General features: G+C 46.2%; 1 protein-coding gene across 3 annotated transcripts in view; it reads left to right on the top strand.

Annotated features, from left to right (window-relative positions):
- Nucleotides 1-20,799, top strand: part of DNAH3 (dynein axonemal heavy chain 3) — a 219,907-nt gene that overhangs the window by 172,567 nt on the left and 26,541 nt on the right. For all 3 annotated transcript variants that reach the window (XM_016929616.4, XM_016929615.4, XM_016929617.4), the window contains exons 50-53: nucleotides 889-1,105; nucleotides 5,035-5,217; nucleotides 10,436-10,634; nucleotides 14,976-17,117. In XM_016929616.4, the coding sequence (XP_016785105.2) occupies nucleotides 889-1,105; nucleotides 5,035-5,217; nucleotides 10,436-10,634; nucleotides 14,976-17,117 (2,741 nt within the window). The remainder of the gene's footprint in view (nucleotides 1-888; nucleotides 1,106-5,034; nucleotides 5,218-10,435; nucleotides 10,635-14,975; nucleotides 17,118-20,799) is intronic.

The raw sequence follows: 20,799 nt of genomic DNA, 5'->3' as shown, positions 1-20,799 counted from the left end.
TAATATATAATGTATATTATAATATATAATGTTATAATATACAATGTATAATGTGTATTATATACAATGTATAATGTGTATTATAATATACAATGTATAATGTATAGTGTATATTACAATATATAATACAATGTATAATGTATATTATAATATATAATACAATGTATAGTGTATATTATAATATATATAATATAATAAATAATATAAATAATATAAATAAATATATAATAAAATTATATATATATATATATATATTTTTTCTACAAAGTCAGGGAATATCTCCAAACTACCAAAGTTTAGGAATTCCTGCTTAAGCCCTGGTGATTCATCAAAGGGATCAGTGATAGAAATGACTTGATCAAAGACCATTTGTGGCTGGGCGTGGTGGCTCATGCCTGTAATCCCAGCACTTTGGGAGGCCAAGGTGGGCAGATCACCTGAGGTCAGGAGTTTCAGACTAGCCTGACCAACATGGTGAAACTCTGCCTCTACTGAAAATAGAAAAATTAGCTGGGCGTGGTGGCACATGCCTGTAATCCCAGCTACTCGGGAGGCTGAAGCAGGAAAATCACTTGAGCCTGGGAGGCAGAGGTTGCAGTGAGCTGAGATCGCGCTACTGCACTCCAGCCTGGGTGTCAGAGAGAGACACTGTCTCAATAAATAAATAAATAAATAAATATAAAATCATTTGTGTGAGAGTATGCACCTATGTACCTGCCCCCTCCTTCTCTGCCTCAGCTCTGTTGACATGTCCTCAGAGAGTTTGGATTCTAACATGTCACAGTCAGTGTATGTGCCTTCTCATATCCTCATGTCTATAACTAAAGCTGTATTGGATCTCCCTGGAGGATGTTGGGTCCTGCCTAACTGCCTTGGTGTCCTCGGCAGGGTCGTGTCCATGTGCAAATATTTCCAAGAGAGCGTCAAGAAGCTGTCACTCGATTTTTACAACAAACTTCGAAGACACAACTATGTTACCCCCACCTCCTACCTTGAATTGATTCTAACCTTCAAGGCGCTCCTGAATAGCAAGAGGCAAGAGGTGGCTATGATGAGGAACCGCTACCTGACAGGCTTGCAGAAACTCGACTTTGCAGCTTCTCAGGTGAGCACTGCCAAAACAGAACAGAGACGAAGAAGCCCGGAACGAGGTGGATGTGCCGAGGCATGTGTTCAGGTGCAGAATTAAGAGGACACCAGATCAAGCAGAATGTGACCCTGCATTTGCAGAGCTTACCTTACCTACATCACTGTAATCCCTGCCCTGTGGGATCCTGTCTTTAAGATTTTGATATTTTGTTCATCATGGGTTTTTTGCATTAATTTTGATTTCTTAATCTATTGCAATAATGTATTATATTTATCTTGAGTACTTTTTTTTTTAAATGACCCCTTAAGTTTTGTCCTCAAGGTGAGTGCCTCCCTTGTCTCACCTTATGGGGACCTGGGCAGGATAAGGCAGTGAATGGTTCAAGATATCTTTGTGGAGTCAGATCTGGGCCCAAATTTATCTCTACAGCATACCAGCTGTAGAGCCAGGGGCATGTTATTTCACTTCTTTGAGCCTCAGATTCCTCTTCTATAAAAAGGTGAAGGTCCAGTGCAGTGGCTCACGCCTGTAATCCCAGCATTTGGGAGGTCAAATCGGGAGGATCAGTTGAGGCCAAGAGATCGCTTGAGACCAGCCTGGGAAACACAGCAAGACCCCATCTCTACAAAAAAATAAATAAAATAAAATTAGCCAAGTGCAGTGGCATGTGCCTGTAGTCTCAACTACTTGGGAGGCTGAGGTGGGAGGATCACTTGAGCCCAGGAGTTTGAGGCTGCAGTGAGCTATGATCGTACCACTGCACTGCAGCGGGGTAACAGAGTGAGACTTTGTCTCTTTATTTTATTATAATTATTTCTTTCGAGACGCAGTCTTTCTCTGTCACTGAGGCTGGAACTCAGTGGCGCAATCTCAGCTCACTGCAACCTCTACCTCCTGGGTTCAAGTGTTCCTCCTGTCTCAGTATCCCAAATAGCTGGTACTACAGGTGCGTGCCACCACGCCCAGCTAATTTTTGTATTTTTAGTAGAGACGGGGTTTTGCCATGTTGGCCAGTCTGATCTCGAACTCCTGACCTCAGGTGATCTGCCCACCTCGGCCTCCCAAAGTGCTGGGATTACAGGCATGAGCCACCCGCCCGGCCACCTTGTCCCTTTAAAAAAGAAGAAAAAACTAAGTGGTAGCAGTTTTCACTGCATAGGGCTGTTATGAAGATGAAGTAAGCTGACACAGTGCAGCCTTTAGCAAAATGCCTGGCACATGAGTTATTAATTAATTTGTTCTTAGAGCCACCTGAAAAATTATCTAAAATGAAAGCTGTACTAGGAGATGGATTTTCAGCCCCAATAAAGACCAAAGAACATTGATTGATTTACAGAGCTTGGCTCTGTGTACAGCAAACCCACAAACACTGCAATGCAGGGATGGGAGAGAACATTGGAAATGGCCTCTGTTGCTCTGTTCCTGGGGATTTGAGTGGTTGGTTTTTAGAGATGTTGAAAGTGAAGTCTGTCCAGCAAGGGTGAGGTCGGTCGTGTCTGAGGAACAGCAAAAGGACCTAAGACAGTCTAGACCAGAAAATAAAATGATTGCACCAGTTAACATTTCTTGGGTCCTACTGCATCCCTAGTGCTGTGTGTGAAGAAAGTATCGTTACCATCTCCATGTGATACACAACGAAGCCAGGACACAGAGAGGCCAGGTGTCTCGCCCATGATCACACAGCCTGGGGAGTGGTCCAGCTAGAACTGAAACTTAGATCTGCATGACTCCAAAACCTATGTTCCTAACTAGGCCAGCCTGCTGTGCTTCTGGTCTCACACAGGCTCACTGGGGGCATTGGGTGCAAGGTCATGAAAACTGTCTCCAAATACATGAAACCCAACCCTGTTTGTCTGAGCTGCCTTAAAAGGCAGAATCATGACCAGTGAGTGCAAACTTCAGGGGGGTAATTCTAGCTCTGCATCAGGAAAAGCTAATGGTTTTTTGTTTGTTTGTTTTTGTTTTTGTTTTGACAGAGTCTCATTCCATTACCCAGGCTGGAGTGCAGTGGTGCAATCTTGACTCACTGCAACCTCCACCTCCTGCATTCAAGCAATTCTCCTGCCTCAGTCTCCCGAGTAGCTGGGATTACAGGCACGTGCCACCGCACCTGGCTAATTTTTGCGTTTTTAGTAGGGACAGGGTTTCTCCATGTTGGTCAGGCTGGTCACGAACTCCTGACCTCAAGTGATCTGCCCACCTCAGCCTCCCAAAGTGCTGGGATTACAGGTGTGAGCCACTGAGCCCGGCCTAATGGGTTTAATTGTCTAAAAAATGGCACAACCCTCATGAGAGGTGGTGCACTCCCTGTTATTAGAGGAGTTCAGAGACCAGAAAACTACTTGGCAGGAATGTTTTATAGAGCATCAGACTGTCTTAGTCAGCTTGGGCTGCCATAGCAAAATATCCCAAACTGGGTGGCTTCAACAACAAACGTTTACTTCTCGTAGTTCTGGAGGCTGGGAAGTTCAAGATCAAGACACTAGCAGATCCACTGTCTGGTGGGGGCTCTTTCCCTGGTTTGCAGACGGCTGCCTTCTTGCTGTGTCCTCACACAGTGGGAAGAGACAGATCTCACGTGGCTTCCTCCTTTTATTATATAAGGGCATTTACCCCATCATGTGGGCCTCACCCTTATGACCTCTTCTAACTCTAATTACCTTCAAAGACCTCGCCTATAATTGCCATCAAATTGGGGATTATGCTTCAACATATAAATCTGAGGAGGACACAAACATTTAGTCCACAGTACTATTGGAAAAAGTAGCCTTGAAAGTACCTTCTATCTCAGCTGTCTTTTTTTCTTCATAGCCTTTAAGAAAAAAATGTAGCTTTAAAAAATTATTTTGGCTGGGCACAGTGGCTCATGCCTGTAATCCCAGAACTTTGGGAGGCCAAGGCAGGTGGATCACCTGAGGTCAGGAATTCAAGACCAGTCTGGCCAACATGGTGAAACCCCATCTCTACTAAAAATACAAAAATTAGCTGGGTGTGGTGGCACATGCCTGTAATCCCAGCCACATGGGAGGCTGAGACAGGAGAATTGCTTGAACCCAGGAGGCAGAGGTTGCATTGAGCTGAGATCTCACCACTGTACTCCAGCCTGGGTGATAGAGTGAGACTCCATCTCAAAAAAAGAAAAAATATTTTAACTTAAAAAAAAATTTTGTAGAGACCTGTTCTCACTATGTTTCCCAGGCTGGTCTTGAACTTCTGGGCTCAAGCAATTCTCCCACCTCTACCTCCCAAATTGCTGGGATTACAAGCCAAGAAAAAAATGTAGTTTAAAAAAAAATTTCTTGGCCAGGCGTGGTGGCTCATGCCTGTAATCCCAGCACTTCGGGAGGCTAAGGCGGGTGGATCACCTGAGGTCAGGAGTTCTAGACCAGCTTGACCAACATGGTGAAACTTCGTCTCTACTAAAACTATAAAAATTAGCCAGGCGTGGTGGTGTGTGACTGTAGTCCCAGCTACTTGGGAGGCTGAGACAGGAGAATTGCTTGAACCCAGGAGTTGGAGGTTGCAGTGAGCCAAGATCATGCCATTGCACTCCAGCCTGGGTGACAGAGTGAGACTCTGTCCAAAAAAAAAAAAAAAAAAAAAGTCTTAACTTGCTTTTGCTCTGTCTCTCTCCCATTACCCCCAACACTACAATATAGACTCAGTGAGGGAGGAAACGGTTTTTAAAAAATATTTTAGTTTACAATTATATGTCTAGTGCCTAGCACAGTGCTTGATAACCACAACGCAGAGTGTAAACTCAATAACTGTGTTGAAAAACCTATGAGATAATCACTAGGAAACGAATCTGTACCCAGGACCATGTCAAAATCATTAGTACATATTTTCTGCTTATGTCATAGGTTGGAGAATCATTTCAACTCTTGTCTACTTTGCCATTTTGAGTGCTGACCCTGGATTTCTCCCACCTCTCTCCTTGCTAGGTAGCGGTCATGCAAAGAGAACTGACAGCTCTTCAACCTCAACTCATCCTCACCTCCGAGGAAACTGCCAAGATGATGGTGAAAATTGAAGCGGAGACGAGAGAAGCTGATGGAAAGAAACTTCTGGTGCAGGCAGATGAAAAAGAAGCCAATGTTGCTGCTGCCATTGCCCAAGGAATCAAGGTAGAAAGACTGAGAAGAAAGGGAGGGAACTGGTGCTGCCGAATGAGCATGGTTATACCCATCTTACGGATGAGAAAAGCGAGGCTCAGAAAGGGTAGGCAAGGCTGGGCATGGTGGCTCATAGCTGTAATCCCAGCACTTTGGGAGACCAAGGGAGGTGGATCACCTGAGGTTAGGAGTTCAAGACCAGCCTGACCAACATAATGAAACCTCATCTCTACTTAAAAAAAAAAAAAAAAAAAAAAAAAAACTAGCCAGGTGTGGTGGCGTGCATCTGTAATCCGAGCTACTCAGGAAGCTGAGGCAGGGGAATTGCTTGAACCTGGGAGGCAGAGGTCGCAGTGAGCTGAGATTGCACCACTGCACTCCAGCCTGGGCGGCAAGAGTGAAACTCTGTCTAAAAAAATAATAATAATAATAAGGGGTAGGCGACTCTCCCAGCATCACATAGCTGATAAGTGATGAAGGAAGTTGTTCTGAAACATCGCTGAAACCAGGAAGCATTAAGACCCAACATATGGGCAGGTGTGGTGGCTCACACCTGTGATCCCAGATTTTTGGGAGACAAAGGCAGGAGGATCGCCAGAGCCTCGGAGTTTAAGACCAGCCTGGGCAACGTAGCAAGATCCTGTCTCTACAAAAAAAAAAAACAAAAAAACACTATAAAACAGCCAGGTGTAGTGGCACACCCATGTAGTCCCAGCTACTCAGGAGGCTGATGTGGGAGGATTGCTTGAGCCCAGGAGTTTGAGGCTGTAGTGAACTAGGATCATGCCACTGCAATCCATAGCTCACTGCAGCCTTGAACACTTGGACTCAAGTGATCCTCCCACCTCAGCCTCCCCAGTAGCTGACCAAGACCCTGTGTTGTCTAAAAAACAAAACAAAACAAAAAAGTGGCCAGGGGCAGTGGCTCATGCCTGTAATCCCAGTACTTTGGGAGGCTGAGGTGGGTGGATTGCTTGAGTCCTGGAGTTCAAGACCAGCCTGGGCAACATGGCAAACCCCATCTCTACAAAAAATGTAAAAAAAATTAGCCAGCTGTGGTGGCATGCACCTATGGTCCCAGCTACTCAGGAGACTGAGGTGGGAGGGTCCTGAGCCCAGGAGGTCGAGGCTACAGTGGGTCCAGGTCGCACCACTGCACTCCAGCCTGGGTGACAGAGCAAGACCCAGTCTCAAAAACAAACAAACAAAAAGACCCAATATGTTTTGACCTCATGTTTTACCACTTTTCCTTCATTCCCTGTACTCTGGCCACGTTGGTCTCCTAGCTATTTGTTAAATAATCATAAGCCGCACTCCCACCCCAGAGCCTAAGAACTGGCTGTTCCCTCTACACAGAATGCCCTTCCTTTTGATATCCACATGGCTGTTTCCTTCGTCTCCATTGTATTTTTGCTAAATTATGCCTGGCGTGTTGTAGGCGTGGAATAAATATTTGTTGGATGACAGAATGTGGAACCTAGAGGAAACCCGCTTGAAGGTGATTCTTGTGCCAGAGAGGAAATAGTCCTGGTAAGGGCTTGACCTACGTTCACGTAGTAGAAGAAAATCTACTTCTTCTATTAGCACTGATGTGATGTTGTATATTTCACAAAGCACTTGGAAGTACATGGTTACATTTGAGCATTACAACTACTTTGAGACTTCAGAATGACAGATAGGGCCGGGAGAGGTGGCTCATGCCTGTAATCCCAGCACTTCAGGAGGCCAAGGTGGGCAGATCACTTGAGGTCAGGTGTTTGAGAACAGCCTTGCCAACATGACAAAACCTTATCTCTACTAAAAATACAAAAATTAGCTGGGTGTGGTGGCACATGCTTGTAATCCCAGCTACTCAGGAGGCTGAGGTGGGAGAATTTCTTGAACCCGAGAGGTAGAGGTTACAGTGAGTTGAGATCGCACCAATGCACTCCAGCCTCAGCGACAGAGCAAGACCTTATCTCAAAAAGAAAAAAAAAAGAATGACAGACATGGGCATATGAGAGTTGACAGCATTGAGGTTCAGTGGTAAATTGACTTTCCAGAGCTGCATGGTTAGTTAGTGGGATTAGAAGCCAAGGTTCATGGCACTTACCTTAACATACTTGAACCTATGCCCCCACTTAACAGAAAATTCTCTCAACCATTCTTCAAACAAGGGCTTGATTAAAAAGCAGCCTATGTGTCTTCTATCATAAATAGGTCATGGCAGCTGGGCGAGGTGGCTCACGCCTGTAATCCCAACACTTTAGGAGGCTGAGGCAGGCGCATCACTTTAGGTCAGGAGTTGGAGACCAGCCTGGCCAATATGGTGAAACCCTGTCTCTACTAAAAGAATAAAAATTAGCCGGGTGTGGTGGTGGGCACCTGTAATCCCAGCTATTCAGGAGGCCCAAGCACATGAATCACTTGAACCTGGGAGGTAGAGGTTGCAGTGAGCTGACATCATGCCACTGCACTCCAGCCTGAGTGACCAAAAAAAAAAAAAATCACGGGGCATTGTCTCAGAAGGGCAGGCCTTTTTGATTGGCTTTTCTCCACTGAGTCCTGAGACCTGGCCTGTGGGAGATCCCCTGGGTGGGTCTGATCCCTGTCAGAGTCACATAATGAATACCCTGAATTACAGATGCTTTTTCACTTGTAGTCCTGGTAGAACAGACACGAGGTGAATGGAAACCATCAGTGATAATGGGCCAGCCATGATGGGTCATGCCTTTAATCCCAGTGCTTTGGGAGGCTGAGGCAGGAGGATGGCTTGAGGCAAGGAGGAATTTCAGACCAGCCCAGGTAACAATAGTGAAAACTCTTCTCTGCAAAAAACTAAAAAGAAAAAAATTGGTCAGGTGCAGTGGAGCACACCTGCGGTCTTAGCTACTCAGCAGCCTGAGACAGGAGGATCACTTGATTCCAGGAGCTGCAGTGAGCTATGATCCCACCACTGCACTCTAGCCTGGACAACAGAGTAAGATCTTATCTCAAAAAAAAAAAAAAAAGAGAGAAAAAAATCAGGAGATTTCAAGTAACAATTCTGAATTTTCAGCTTTTCTTTGGAAAACATCGGGCAACCTGGCAACATCGGAGCTGCCCTCCCGGGTTGCACTCATCTTCGGTATTAAATAGATGCTGCCCCTGTGTGTTCCAATTCACCAAAGTCCCAGCCCCACCCACTTGCACTCACTGGCCTGGCCCCTGAGGCGCATGAATTGGCAACTCTTTAATGTTTCTGTGCTAGAATCAGGTACATCAGGGCTCAATTTTTGCTCTGTCCTTTCCTAGCTTCAGTTTCTTCATCTACAAAATGGGGGTACTAAGAGGAAAACATGTAACATTTGTAGCCTGTGCCAGAGCGTAAGGGTCTATGTTAGTGATTCTCCAAAACTGCTGTACTTTGCTCTATACCAAGGGGACTTGCCTATGTGACCAAGGCTAGCCCCTTTCCACATGTGGGTCGCAGAGGGAAGGAAAATAGCACAGCCAAGATTCTGCTCTGTAATGTCAGGCCAAACAGCGACTTGTTGGAGCAGGAGGGAGGTGAGTGATGGCACAAGGTTTGTAAGGCGGTGACCCAGGACGCCCCACTACACCCACTCCCAGGCAATAACTGCCACATCAGGTTTCGGTGCAAAGGGTGAGGCTCAAGTCTCTGCCATCCCATCCCTCCTCCAGGGAGTGACATCCTGGGATGAGTCAGGAAGTGGAAGAAACTACCCAGGGAGGAGAAGAAACCGGTGTCTGATTGTGCAGCTTTCCTGAGGCTTTTTTGTGGACTGGAATCCCTTCCTGGACCTTTCAGGGCTGCGGCCCTCCTGCCCAGGAGAAGTTGCTAATTTTCTCTAATCTCCTCACACTCCCAGAAATGACACAAGATGAAATAGTGCCCAGTAGGGTACCAAATGCACAGTAGGAATGCAAATGAAATCCATATTAGGAGTTTCTGTTTGATCCTAATTTGCCTTTAAGAAACATAAATTTTAGTGTTTCTTTATATGGAGACAAAGTTAGTTCCCTGCTCTTTACCAAAAAAGAAAAAAAAAGTGATTTGTTAGAAACTCAGAAGTACGGCTGAGCACAGAGGCTCATGCTTGTAATCCCAGCACTTTGGGAGGCCGAGGCGGGCGGATCACTTGAGGTCAGGAGTTCGAGACCAGCCTGGCCAACATGGCGAAACCCCATCTATACTAAAAATACAAAAATTAGTCAGACCTGGTGGTAGGCACCTGTAGTCCCAGCTACTCGGGAGCCTGAAGTGCCAGAATCACTTGAACCCGGGAAGCAGAGGTTGCAGTGAGCCGAGATCGCACCGCTGCTACAGTCCAGCCTGGATGATAGAGCGAGACTCTGTCTCAAAAAAAAAAAAAAAAAAAAAAGAATAGAGAAAAGAAAAGAAATCCATACTGGGAAGACAAAGACTGGAAGAGCAAGAATCAGGTCACCAACTCTTGATTCACAAGCGCAATGGTTTGCTTACATTGGTCAATTCTTTCCAATTATTTCTTTCCCCCCTAATGAGGATGATCAATGATACCAAAATTACTGTGATCTGATTACATTTCGTCACACTGCACTGAACTCCATACCTCTCAAACAATCCGATTGCTCTTTTCATGCTAAGACTCAGGGGCAATTTTAAATTATTATGTTTTTAGCATAGAAACAAATGTAACAATGCCTATGTGAGATTTTTGTTTTGTTTTTGTTTTTAGACAGCGTTTCACTCTTGTCGGCCAGGCTGGAGTGCAATGGCAAAATCTCAGCTCACTGCAACCTCCGCCTCCCCAGTTCAGGCAATTCTTCTACCTCAGCCTCCTGAGTAGCTGAGATTACAAGCGCCCACCACCACGCCTGGCTAATTTTTGTATTTTTAGTAGAGACAGGGTTTTGCCATGTTGGCCAGACTGGTCTGGAACTCCTGACCTCAAGTGATCCACCACGTTGGCCTCCCAAAGTGCTGGGATTACAGGCATGAGCTACTGTGCCTGGCCAAAAAAGCAAATAAGTTGAATGCTCAGATGTTCGGGACATCCAGACCACAGCCCAAAAGGCCATGCATGTGTTCCGGCTGCTGGTTAACGGTCAGAGCCATTGTCCAGCTCCAGCGGCAGGCACCGTGTTAAAGGGTATCTGGAAGAGGAAGCACCTCTTCCTTCTTCCTCATGTAGGAGTGGAGCTCTGCTTCGCCCCCATTGTGCCAGGCCCTGGGCACTCATCTCCTTTGTCCTCATGCCGCCCACAGAACGAATGTGAGGGGGACCTAGCTGAGGCAATGCCTGCACTCGAGGCTGCACTAGCTGCTCTGGACACCCTGAACCCGGCTGACATCTCACTGGTGAAGTCGATGCAGAACCCACCAGGGCCTGTCAAACTGGTCATGGAGAGCATCTGCGTCATGAAAGGGATGAAGCCAGAGAGGAAGCCAGACCCCAGTGGCTCCGGTAAGCGCCACCCCACCCAGATGCCTGCACAGGCTGCTCTTTCCTGGCAGTGGGGTGCCAGCACCCACTGCATCCCCAAGTCGACTCCAGGCGTGCAGGCAAGATCACTGAGTTTGGAGGAATTAAGAAAGGAACCAGGCTGTGTGTGTGCACCCAAGGCCTCTCTCAGGCTTCTCCAGCAGCCTCCGCCCTCTCAGTCAGTTGGGAAAAATGCAGGTATCTGTAGGTGGAGCTGAGCTTAGTCAAGGCTTCTCCGTGCAAGTCATTACAAAAATGAAGGTCAGGTAGACAAAAGGCCTGGTGTGGAACAAACACAGAGTCATGTGTGGGTGACCAAGAGAGCTACAGAGAGAGAGAAACAGAGAGAGAAGCAGAGAGAGTTAGCGAAAGGAAAAGAATGAGACAGAGACAAAGAAAGGAACGGAGAGAAAGAGTCTGAGAAATAAATGGAGACCCAGACACCTATACACGCATGCATGCATGCACAGACATGCGCACACATGCACACACACACACATGCACACACACGCATGCACACAGAGACATGCACATATAGACATACATGCACACACAGAGCCATGCACGAACACACATGCAGACATGCATACATACAGGCATGCACATGCATATACACCCAAAGGGACAGGGGGACCAGGAGAGAAGGAAATCGGGAGAAAGAGACAGGGAAACACACACACACAGAGAGAAAGAAAAAGCAGATGGGGAGAGACTTGCATGCACAAGTGAGATGCAGACATACAGGAGAGAGTAAGATATGAAGGGAGAGAAACAGGTAGAAATAGAGACTGAGAGACAAATATGCGGAGAGCGACAGAGAAATGGAGACAGAGAGATGCAGAGACACATGGAGTGCCAGAGACACAAAGAGAGACACAGAAACAGAGAGACAGAGTGGGAAGAAAAGAGACCAGAGAGAAGAGAGACAGAGACAGGGAGAAAAAAACACTCACACGAAGACAGAGAAGAGGAGTTGGGGGAGGGGTGGGGTGGAGCAGGAGTGGGGAATGGAAAATTGGAGAGAGACATGGGCAGGAGACAAGGGCAAAGAGAGGCAGAGACGGCAATGGAGAGGAAGAAAGAGAGAGAGAGGGACAGATGAACAAAGAGAAAGAGGAGGATACAGAGAATTAGAAACGGGCAGAAAGGAATGGGGAAGGAGGAAGGAAAGCTCCTTCTACAGTTGAGCCTAGAAACATTAACAGGTGAATATTCATTCTCCTTCAAATTTAAATTAGGTGTAGGACTTTGCATTAAGACCAGTGCCTTAGAGCTGAACAATGACTTTAAAAATCACCTCCAAATCTATTTCCTGCCTTTTGAGTCTTCCAGTCCTGGGAACAGTCTGGCTATTCCTTCATTCTTTCTGAAATGTTAGATCTCTGCTCTAATCCTATCCAGGTGCAGTGGCTCACACCTGTAATCCCAGCACTTTGGGAGGCTGAGGTGGGTGGATCACTTGAGCCCAGGAGTTTGAGACCAACCTGGACAACATGACAAAACCCCATCTCTACAAAAAATGCAAAATTTCGCCAGGCGTGCTGGCGCATGTCTGTAGTCCCAGCTGCTCAGGAGGCTGAGAAGAGAGGAACGCTTGAGCCTGGGAGGTTGAGGCTGCAGTGAGCCGTGATCCTGCCACTGATCTTTAGCTTGTATGACAGAGTGAGACCCTGTCTCAAGAAAGAAATCCCTGATCCCTCATTTGAGACCTTCTGGCTCCTGCTTCCCATTGCTTAGCATTCCCTCTTCTCTGGCGGGTGTCAGGCCTACACTCACATAAAGCAGAGGCAAAGCTCATCAGGAATAGTCAAGCAAAGAGCAGATGTTACAAGAGCATCCTTTAGGGAAATAGTTAAGGTATAATAAGTTGGCCTTGAGCAAAGATGAGCTAGATAGTACTTCTGCACCCTGGCTGCACCCTAGAATTACCTGGAGAGGTTAAAGAATGCAGAAGTCGGCCAGGTGCGGTGGGTCACTCCTGTAATCCCAGCACTTTGGGAGGCCAAGATGGGAGGATCACCTGAGGTCAGGAGTTCAAGATCAGCCTGGCCAACATGGTGAAATCCTGTCTCTACTAAAAATACCAAAAAAAAAAAAAAAAATTAGCTGGGCATAGTGGTGTGTGCCTAATCCCAGCTACATGGAAGGCTGAGGCAGGAGAATTGCTTGAATCCGGGAGGCAGAAGTTGCAGTGAGTGAGACCACACCATTGCACTCCAGCCTGGGCAACAAGAACAAAACTCCGTCTCAAAAAAAAAAAAAAAAAAAAAGCAGAAGTCTGTGCCCCACTCCTAGAGAGTCTCATTCCATTGGTCTGGGATGCAGCCTGAGCATTAGGATTTTTTTTAAGCTCCCCCTGCAGCTGGGGTTGAGACCTGCTGAGATACACAAAGCACAGCCAGGTCATGAATGTCACTTCTCATCTTGGATCACTGATGATCAGCACAGAACCCATCATTAAATTAAAATTAAAGCAAATTATGCCTATTATTCACCCAAACCATGGAATTGAGTGAGTATATTGAGATGGAGCAAAAGAGCAATTGAGTTAGTTCGGGGTACCTTGAATCTAAATGAAGCAGATCATTTTCTAGAATGCCAACAAAAACCTTCATGGGAAATATTTGGCTGATTTCTGCTCTTGTAATTAGGAATGGGACACATTTGACCTGCTGTACTCAATGTGATGTCTCAGAGTATAACTTTTTTGATGAGCCTGAGCTTGGCAAGTACCATGGGCCAAAAAGCTTCCCAAATTTTTTCCAGTGTGTCAACAGAAGGAGCATTGTTCCGGGATGGGATTGAGAGTCACTTGATTACTTGTTAGTCAGCATGATGGGTGCTAAGGGGAATAAGGGCCTGGCTTTGTGTCTGGGCAGGCCACGGGTAGTCTTCTGTATGGGTGGAAGCCTGCAAGCTGCTGCTTCCAGCCTCCTTCATTCTCACAAGACCTTTGCCTCACTCACACAGTTCATCAAAGGGAGGACTGATTGGGCTCCATCCAACCCACCTCCCAGACTAGGGAAGGATATTCGAAACTCATCCCCATGGGCTGTGGCTCCTGCTGCCTTTTTCATCCATGAATAAGATAATGGGGTACTATTCATTCAACCCATATTTATTGATAACTAAGTACCAGGCAGTGTGCCAGATTCTAGAAAACAGAAGAAGGTTACCGCTTTGAGGGAGAGGTAGATGTTAGATAATAATTGAAAACTTACAGGTTGCAATAAGTGCTATAAAGGGAATGGACTTTCTAGCAAGCAAGGTGAAAGAAAATGCTGGTGCAGCGGGGATGGGGGCCTCTCTTGTCAGATAAGTCTAGGGAAACCTCTATATGGCAATGGCTTTTAAAACGAGGCCTCCAGCCTGGGCAACATGGCGAAACCTCATCTCTATAAAAAATACAAATATTGGCTGGGCACAGCTGGGCGTGGTGGCCCATACCTGTAATCCCAGCACTTTGGGAGGCTGAGGTGGGTGGATCACCTGAGGTCAGGAGTTCGAGACCAGCCTGTCCAACATGGTGAAATCCCGTCTCTACTAAAAGTACAAAAAATTAGCCGGGTGTGGTTGGTGGGTGCCTGTAATCCCAGCTGCTTGGGAGCCTGAGGTAGGAGAATCGCTTGAACCCAGGAGGCAGAGGTTGCAGTGAGCCAAGGTCGCACCATTGCACTCCAGCCTGGGCAGCAAGAGTGAGACTCCATCTCAAAAAAAAAAAAAAAAAAATTGGCTGGGTACGGTGGCTCAGGCCTGGAATCTTAGCACTTTGGGAGGCCGAGGTAGGCAGATCACATGAGGTCAGGAGTTTAAGACCAGCCTGGTCAACATGGTAAAACCCTGTCTCTACTAAAAATACAAAAATTAGCCAGGTGTGGTGGCACATGCCTGTAGTCCCAGCTCCTTGGGAGGCTGAGGCAGGAGGATCACTTGAACCCAGGAGGCGAAGGTTGCAGTGAGCCAAGATCGCACCACTGAACTCTAGCCTGGCTGACAGTGCAAGACTCTGTCTCAAAATAAATAAATGAATAAATAAAATAAAATGAGGCCTGAGGTCTGGTCAGGAGCCAGCTAGATGCCATTTACAGTATAGGCAAAGGGCTCATGGTAAGAAGCACTTGGGGTCATGGAGGAATTGAAGGAAGGTCCTTTGTAACCCAAGTTTAGGGAGCAAGGCAGAGATGGGGTTGGTGAGGTTGGCTGGGCCTCTCAGACCATGTTTTTGTTTTTGTTTTTTCTCAAATACCAGCAGTAACCACTGCAGAATTTTAAGTCTTGGCCAGAATGTCTTAACACATTATCTCTGTTTCTTGTTCCAAATAGGTAAGATGATAGAAGATTACTGGGGGGTATCCAAAAAGATTCTTGGGGATCTGAAATTCTTGGAGAGTCTTAAGACATATGACAAAGACAACATCCCCCCACTGACCATGAAGCGGATCCGGGAAAGGTTTATCAATCACCCGGAATTCCAGCCAGCTGTCATTAAAAATGTATCGTCGGCCTGCGAGGGTCTATGCAAGTGGGTGAGGGCCATGGAGGTGTACGATCGCGTGGCCAAGGTGGTGGCTCCCAAACGGGAGCGACTGAGGGAGGCAGAGGGGAAGCTGGCTGCACAGATGCAGAAGCTGAACCAGAAAAGAGCAGAGCTGAAGCTGGTGGTAGACCGGCTCCAGGCCTTGAATGACGACTTTGAAGAGATGAACACCAAGAAAAAGGACTTGGAGGAAAACATTGAAATCTGCTCCCAAAAGCTGGTCAGGGCAGAGAAACTGATCAGTGGTCTTGGGGGAGAGAAGGACAGATGGACCGAAGCTGCCCGACAGCTGGGGATCCGCTATACTAATCTGACTGGTGACGTGTTGCTGTCCTCAGGAACCGTGGCTTACCTGGGTGCTTTTACAGTGGATTATCGGGTCCAGTGCCAAAATCAGTGGTTGGCTGAATGTAAGGACAAGGTCATCCCTGGCTCCAGTGACTTCAGTCTCAGCCACACGTTAGGGGATCCCATAAAAATCCGTGCCTGGCAGATTGCTGGGCTTCCCGTTGACTCCTTCTCCATCGACAATGGCATCATTGTATCCAATTCCAGACGCTGGGCCTTAATGATTGACCCTCAGGGGCAGGCCAATAAATGGATTAAGAACATGGAGAAGGCGAATAAACTGGCTGTCATCAAGTTCTCTGATAGCAACTACATGAGGATGCTGGAAAACGCGCTGCAGTTAGGCACCCCTGTCTTGATTGAAAACATTGGAGAAGAGCTGGATGCTTCTATCGAACCTATCTTGCTCAAGGCAACATTCAAACAGCAAGGAGTTGAGTACATGAGGCTGGGTGAAAACATCATCGAATATTCCAGGGATTTTAAGTTATACATCACAACCCGTTTGAGGAATCCACATTACCTCCCAGAAGTTGCCGTGAAGGTCTGTCTCCTCAACTTCATGATCACCCCCTTGGGTCTCCAAGATCAACTCCTTGGCATCATGGCTGCGAAGGAGAAGCCAGAGCTGGAAGAGAAAAAGAACCAGTTGATTGTGGAAAGCGCCAAGAACAAGAAGCATCTCAAGGAAATTGAAGATAAGATCTTGGAGGTTCTCTCCATGTCCAAGGGTAACATCCTGGAGGATGAAACCGCCATCAAAGTTCTGTCCTCCTCCAAAGTGCTATCTGAAGAGATCTCAGAGAAACAGAAAGTTGCTTCCATGACAGAAACGCAGATTGACGAGACTCGGATGGGCTACAAGCCAGTGGCTGTGCATTCCGCCACCATCTTCTTTTGTATCTCGGACCTGGCCAACATCGAGCCGATGTACCAGTACTCCCTGACTTGGTTCATAAATCTCTACATGCATTCCTTGACCCACAGCACGAAGAGCGAGGAACTGAATCTGCGCATCAAGTATATCATTGACCATTTCACCCTGAGCATCTACAACAACGTGTGCCGTTCTCTGTTTGAGAAGGACAAGCTACTCTTCTCTCTCCTCCTGACCATCGGCATCATGAAACAGAAGAAGGAAATTACGGAGGAGGTGTGGTACTTCCTTCTCACTGGAGGCATCGCACTGGATAACCCCTACCCCAACCCAGCTCCCCAATGGCTGTCTGAGAAGGCATGGGCAGAGATTGTCCGTGCATCTGCCTTACCCAAACTGCACGGCCTGATGGAGCATTTGGAACAGAACCTGGGTGAATGGAAGCTGATCTATGACTCGGCCTGGCCCCATGAGGAGCAACTCCCTGGGTCTTGGAAGTTCTCTCAAGGATTGGAGAAGATGGTGATCCTTCGATGTTTGCGGCCTGACAAAATGGTGCCAGCGGTCCGGGAGTTCATTGCTGAACATATGGGAAAGCCGTATATCGAAGCCCCTACGTTCGATCTCCAGGGATCCTACAATGATTCCAGCTGCTGTGCGCCTTTGATTTTTGTGTTGTCTCCAAGTGCAGACCCAATGGCAGGTAAGAACAGAGTGTTGTGGGAGAGACGTGGAAAGCCCAGAATGTGTGGGTGGATATCAGTAGCCCATCCCTTACAGCAGGGATCTCAAGTTCAGATGGCTTTGAAGGCCAGGTGGTTCATAGGCTGAGGTGGAGCCACGGAACTAGTCCTTTTCTGCCTATAGAGGTCAGCTGCTACTCCGCATCCACAAATTGGGCCATTTGGGAATGTAAGCCCAGAATTGCTAGATCATCTGATTTTTCAAGAGAAACCAGAAATGCAGAAATTTCCCACTTTTGTATCTTGATAATTCATTCAAAGTTCTTTCCTTAAAAACCTGGTGAGGGTTCAGGAGAGGTGGCTTACGCCTGTAATCCCAGCACTTTGGGAGAATGAGTTGGGAGGATTGCTTGAGCCCAGGAGTCTGAGACCAGCCTGGGCAACATAGTGAGACCTCCATTGCTATAAAACATTAAAAAATTATCTGGAAATGGTGGCACATGCCTGTAGTCCCAGCTACTTGGGAGGCTGAGGCAGGAGGATCCCTTCAGCCTTGAGAGGTCAAGGCTGCAGTGAGCTATGATCACACCACTGCACTCCAGTCTAGGTGACAGACCCTGCCCCCTCCCCCAAAAAAAGAACAAAATAGAAGCTTGGTGAGATTCAGCTCGGATGATTCCACAGGAAACTTCACACTGTGTCCCTTTTAGTGCCGCATGTCATGAGATCCATACTGTCTGGCTGTCTTTTCTGATAAAGACAGATCTGGGGACTCAGGCATTGTCAGCATGAGCTGGCTCTCCATTCCCCCACTCCCTCCCTTATACAGTTTCCCACCAGCTTTTCACCTGATGTGACAGTTCTCAATCTTGGCTGCACATTGGAATCACCTGGGGAGTTTAAAGAAGCCTCACAATGCACGGGCCACAGCTTTGGCCAATTAAATTAAAATCTTTGGGGTGAGACCCACGAATTGTGTTTTATGAAGCCTTTCCAGTAATTTCAATGTGCAGCCAGGGATGGGAACCACTGACTTTAATAGTTTTAGTGGCCTTTGAAAATCATCACCAAGATCCACTATTTCAGTAGCAGGTGCACAATGATTATTATTTTTTTAATTATTATTTTATTTTATTTATTTATTTTGAGATGGAGTCTTGCTCTGTCGCCCAGGCTGGACTGCAGTGGCGTGATATTGGCTCACTGCAACCTCCACCTCTCGGGTTCAAGCAATTCTCATGCCTCAGCCTCCCGAGTAGCTGGGATTACAGGCACGTGCCGCCACGTCCGGCTAATTTTTGTATTTTTAGTAGAGATGGAGTTTCACCATGTTGGCCAGGCTGGTCTTGAACTCCTGACCTCAAGTGATCCACCCACCTCGGCCTCCCAAAGTGCTGGGATTACTGGTGTGAGCTACTCGGGAGGCTGAGGCAGAAGAATTGCTTGAACTTGGGAGGCAGAGGTTGTGGTGAGCCAAGATCATGCCATTGCACTCCAGCCTGGGCAACAAGAGCGAAACTCCATCTCAAAAAAAAAAAAAGAAAAAAAAACCCAGAAATTTATTTTCTCACAATTCTTAAAGAAAGAAGTTTGAAATCAAGCTGTTGGCGGGGATGGTTTCTTTCGAGGCCTCTCTGATTGGCTTGCTGATGGTCATCTTCTCCCTATGTCTGCACAGGGCCTTCTCTCTGTGTCTGTCCTCATCTCCTCTTCTCATAAGGATATCAGTCATATTGGATTAAGGCCCACTCTAATGAACTCATTTTATTTTATTTTATTTTATTTTTTAATTCATTTATTTTTTATTATTATACTTTACGTTCTAGGGTACATGTGCACAACGTGCAAGTTTGTTACATATGTATACATGTGCCATGTTGGTGTGCTGCACCCATTAACTCATCATTTACATTAGGTGTATCTCCTAATGCTATCCCTTCTCCCTCCCCCCACCCCACGACAGGCCCTGGTGTGTGATGTTCCCCTTCCTGTGTCCAAGTGTTCTCATTGAATGAACTCATTTTAACTTTGCCTCTGCAAAGACCCTGTCTCCAACTACTGAACAGTTACATTCTGAGGTACCTGGAATTAGGACTTCAACATATGAATTTTGCTAGGGACACGATGCAGCTCGTAACAGAGACCATATGTAATCCTTAGAATATTAACCCTGATCTTTTTATGTGCTGCCTGCCCCTCATAGTGATGTACTTCCTCGTGTAGGTTTTTTTTTTGTGTGAGTTCACCATCATCAAATTTGTGTTGTTTTGCAGGAGTCTCATATACTTTGGGTTTAAGGAGTGTCCCTACAGAACAACTTTGCATGTGCAAACAGTGGTACCCCAGAGGGTGAGGTGGGGGTCGCCATTCTGGATCAAATTTTATGGGAAATTTCTCAGCTTAGGAATCCCACACCAGAGAGTACCGTGAACTCGCACTCCTCAAATTCATGTGGCATAAACTTAGTGTTTTGATTTTTAAACTGGAGAGTTATTTTTTCCACCCAGGCTCCAGACCAGTTATGAGCTTCCATGTCTTTTCCTTGGGTCAGTAGTCAAATGGCCTTGGCCTTCTTTTGTTTGTTTGTTTGTTTGTTTGAGATGGAGTCTTGCTGTGTAACCCAGGCCAGAGTGCAGTGGCGTGATCTCGGCTCACTGCAACCTCCGCCTCCTCCCAGGTTCAAGCAATTTTCCTGCCTCAGCCTCCCGAGTAGCTCGGACTACAGGCATGCGCCACCCAGCTAATTAGCTAATTAGCCCAGCTAATTTTTGTATTTTTAGTAGAGATGGGGTTTCACCATGTTGGCCATGCTGGTCTCGAATTCCTGACCTCAAGTGATCCACTCGTCTCGGCCTCCCAAAGTGCTGGGATTGCAGGCGTGAGCCACCGCATCTGGCCAAAGGTCTGGCCTTCATAACATGAAGGTACGGCACTTTGAGAATTCTAACTTTATGCAAGTGTCTCGGTTCCAGCTCCCCACCTCTTATGAGTGCAAAGCTATATCTCCCATGGACATTAAAACTTTAACATCTAGAGTAATGAAATAAAGTGTGGTATTTTCCAATGGTGATATACTATGTATCCATGAAAGAAAAAAGCCTTTATACATGTACTAATGTGGAAGAGACCTATAAGATATGTACATTGTTAAGTGGGAAAAAAATGCAGTATTCTACAATTCATATAAATTTAATAGTATATATGCATTTATTTAAATACACAAAATATTTCTTGAAGGATTCACAAATCTAATCACATTGGCTACCACTGAGAAGAGAGAAGTGAGAGACTTATTTCACTTTACAAATGCTTATATTTCTTGTTAAAATAAATTTGCAAAAATCAGTTTCCTAGTTATTTGATTATGTGCTCACCTCTTTATTTTTGAGTTCCCCGTTTTGGGCACCTGGGAATATCCTTTTCTTTCAAACCTTGATTTTTTTTGTTTCTTTTCAGTTCAGATAATTTCTTTTTTTATCAAGAATGTCTATGTGTTTAAAGCAAAAGAGAAGTTGATGGTAGCTTCATCTGCCATCTGATCTGATGTCTAAAGTTTCCCCAGAGAGATGTTTATTTTGTAATTAACAGAAGCCAATGAGTTTTTTTCTGAGTCCAAAATTTTAATGTGAACCCCACCTTTTGTGTTGGGGTGTGTGTGTGTGTGTGTGTGTGTGTGTGTGTGTGTGTGTGTGTGTGTGTTTA

This window comes from Pan troglodytes, chromosome 18, assembly GCF_028858775.2.
Source record: "Pan troglodytes isolate AG18354 chromosome 18, NHGRI_mPanTro3-v2.0_pri, whole genome shotgun sequence".
NCBI classification, from domain to species: Eukaryota; Metazoa; Chordata; class Mammalia; order Primates; family Hominidae; genus Pan; species Pan troglodytes.
This window is presented reverse-complemented; position numbering and strand designations above follow the sequence as displayed.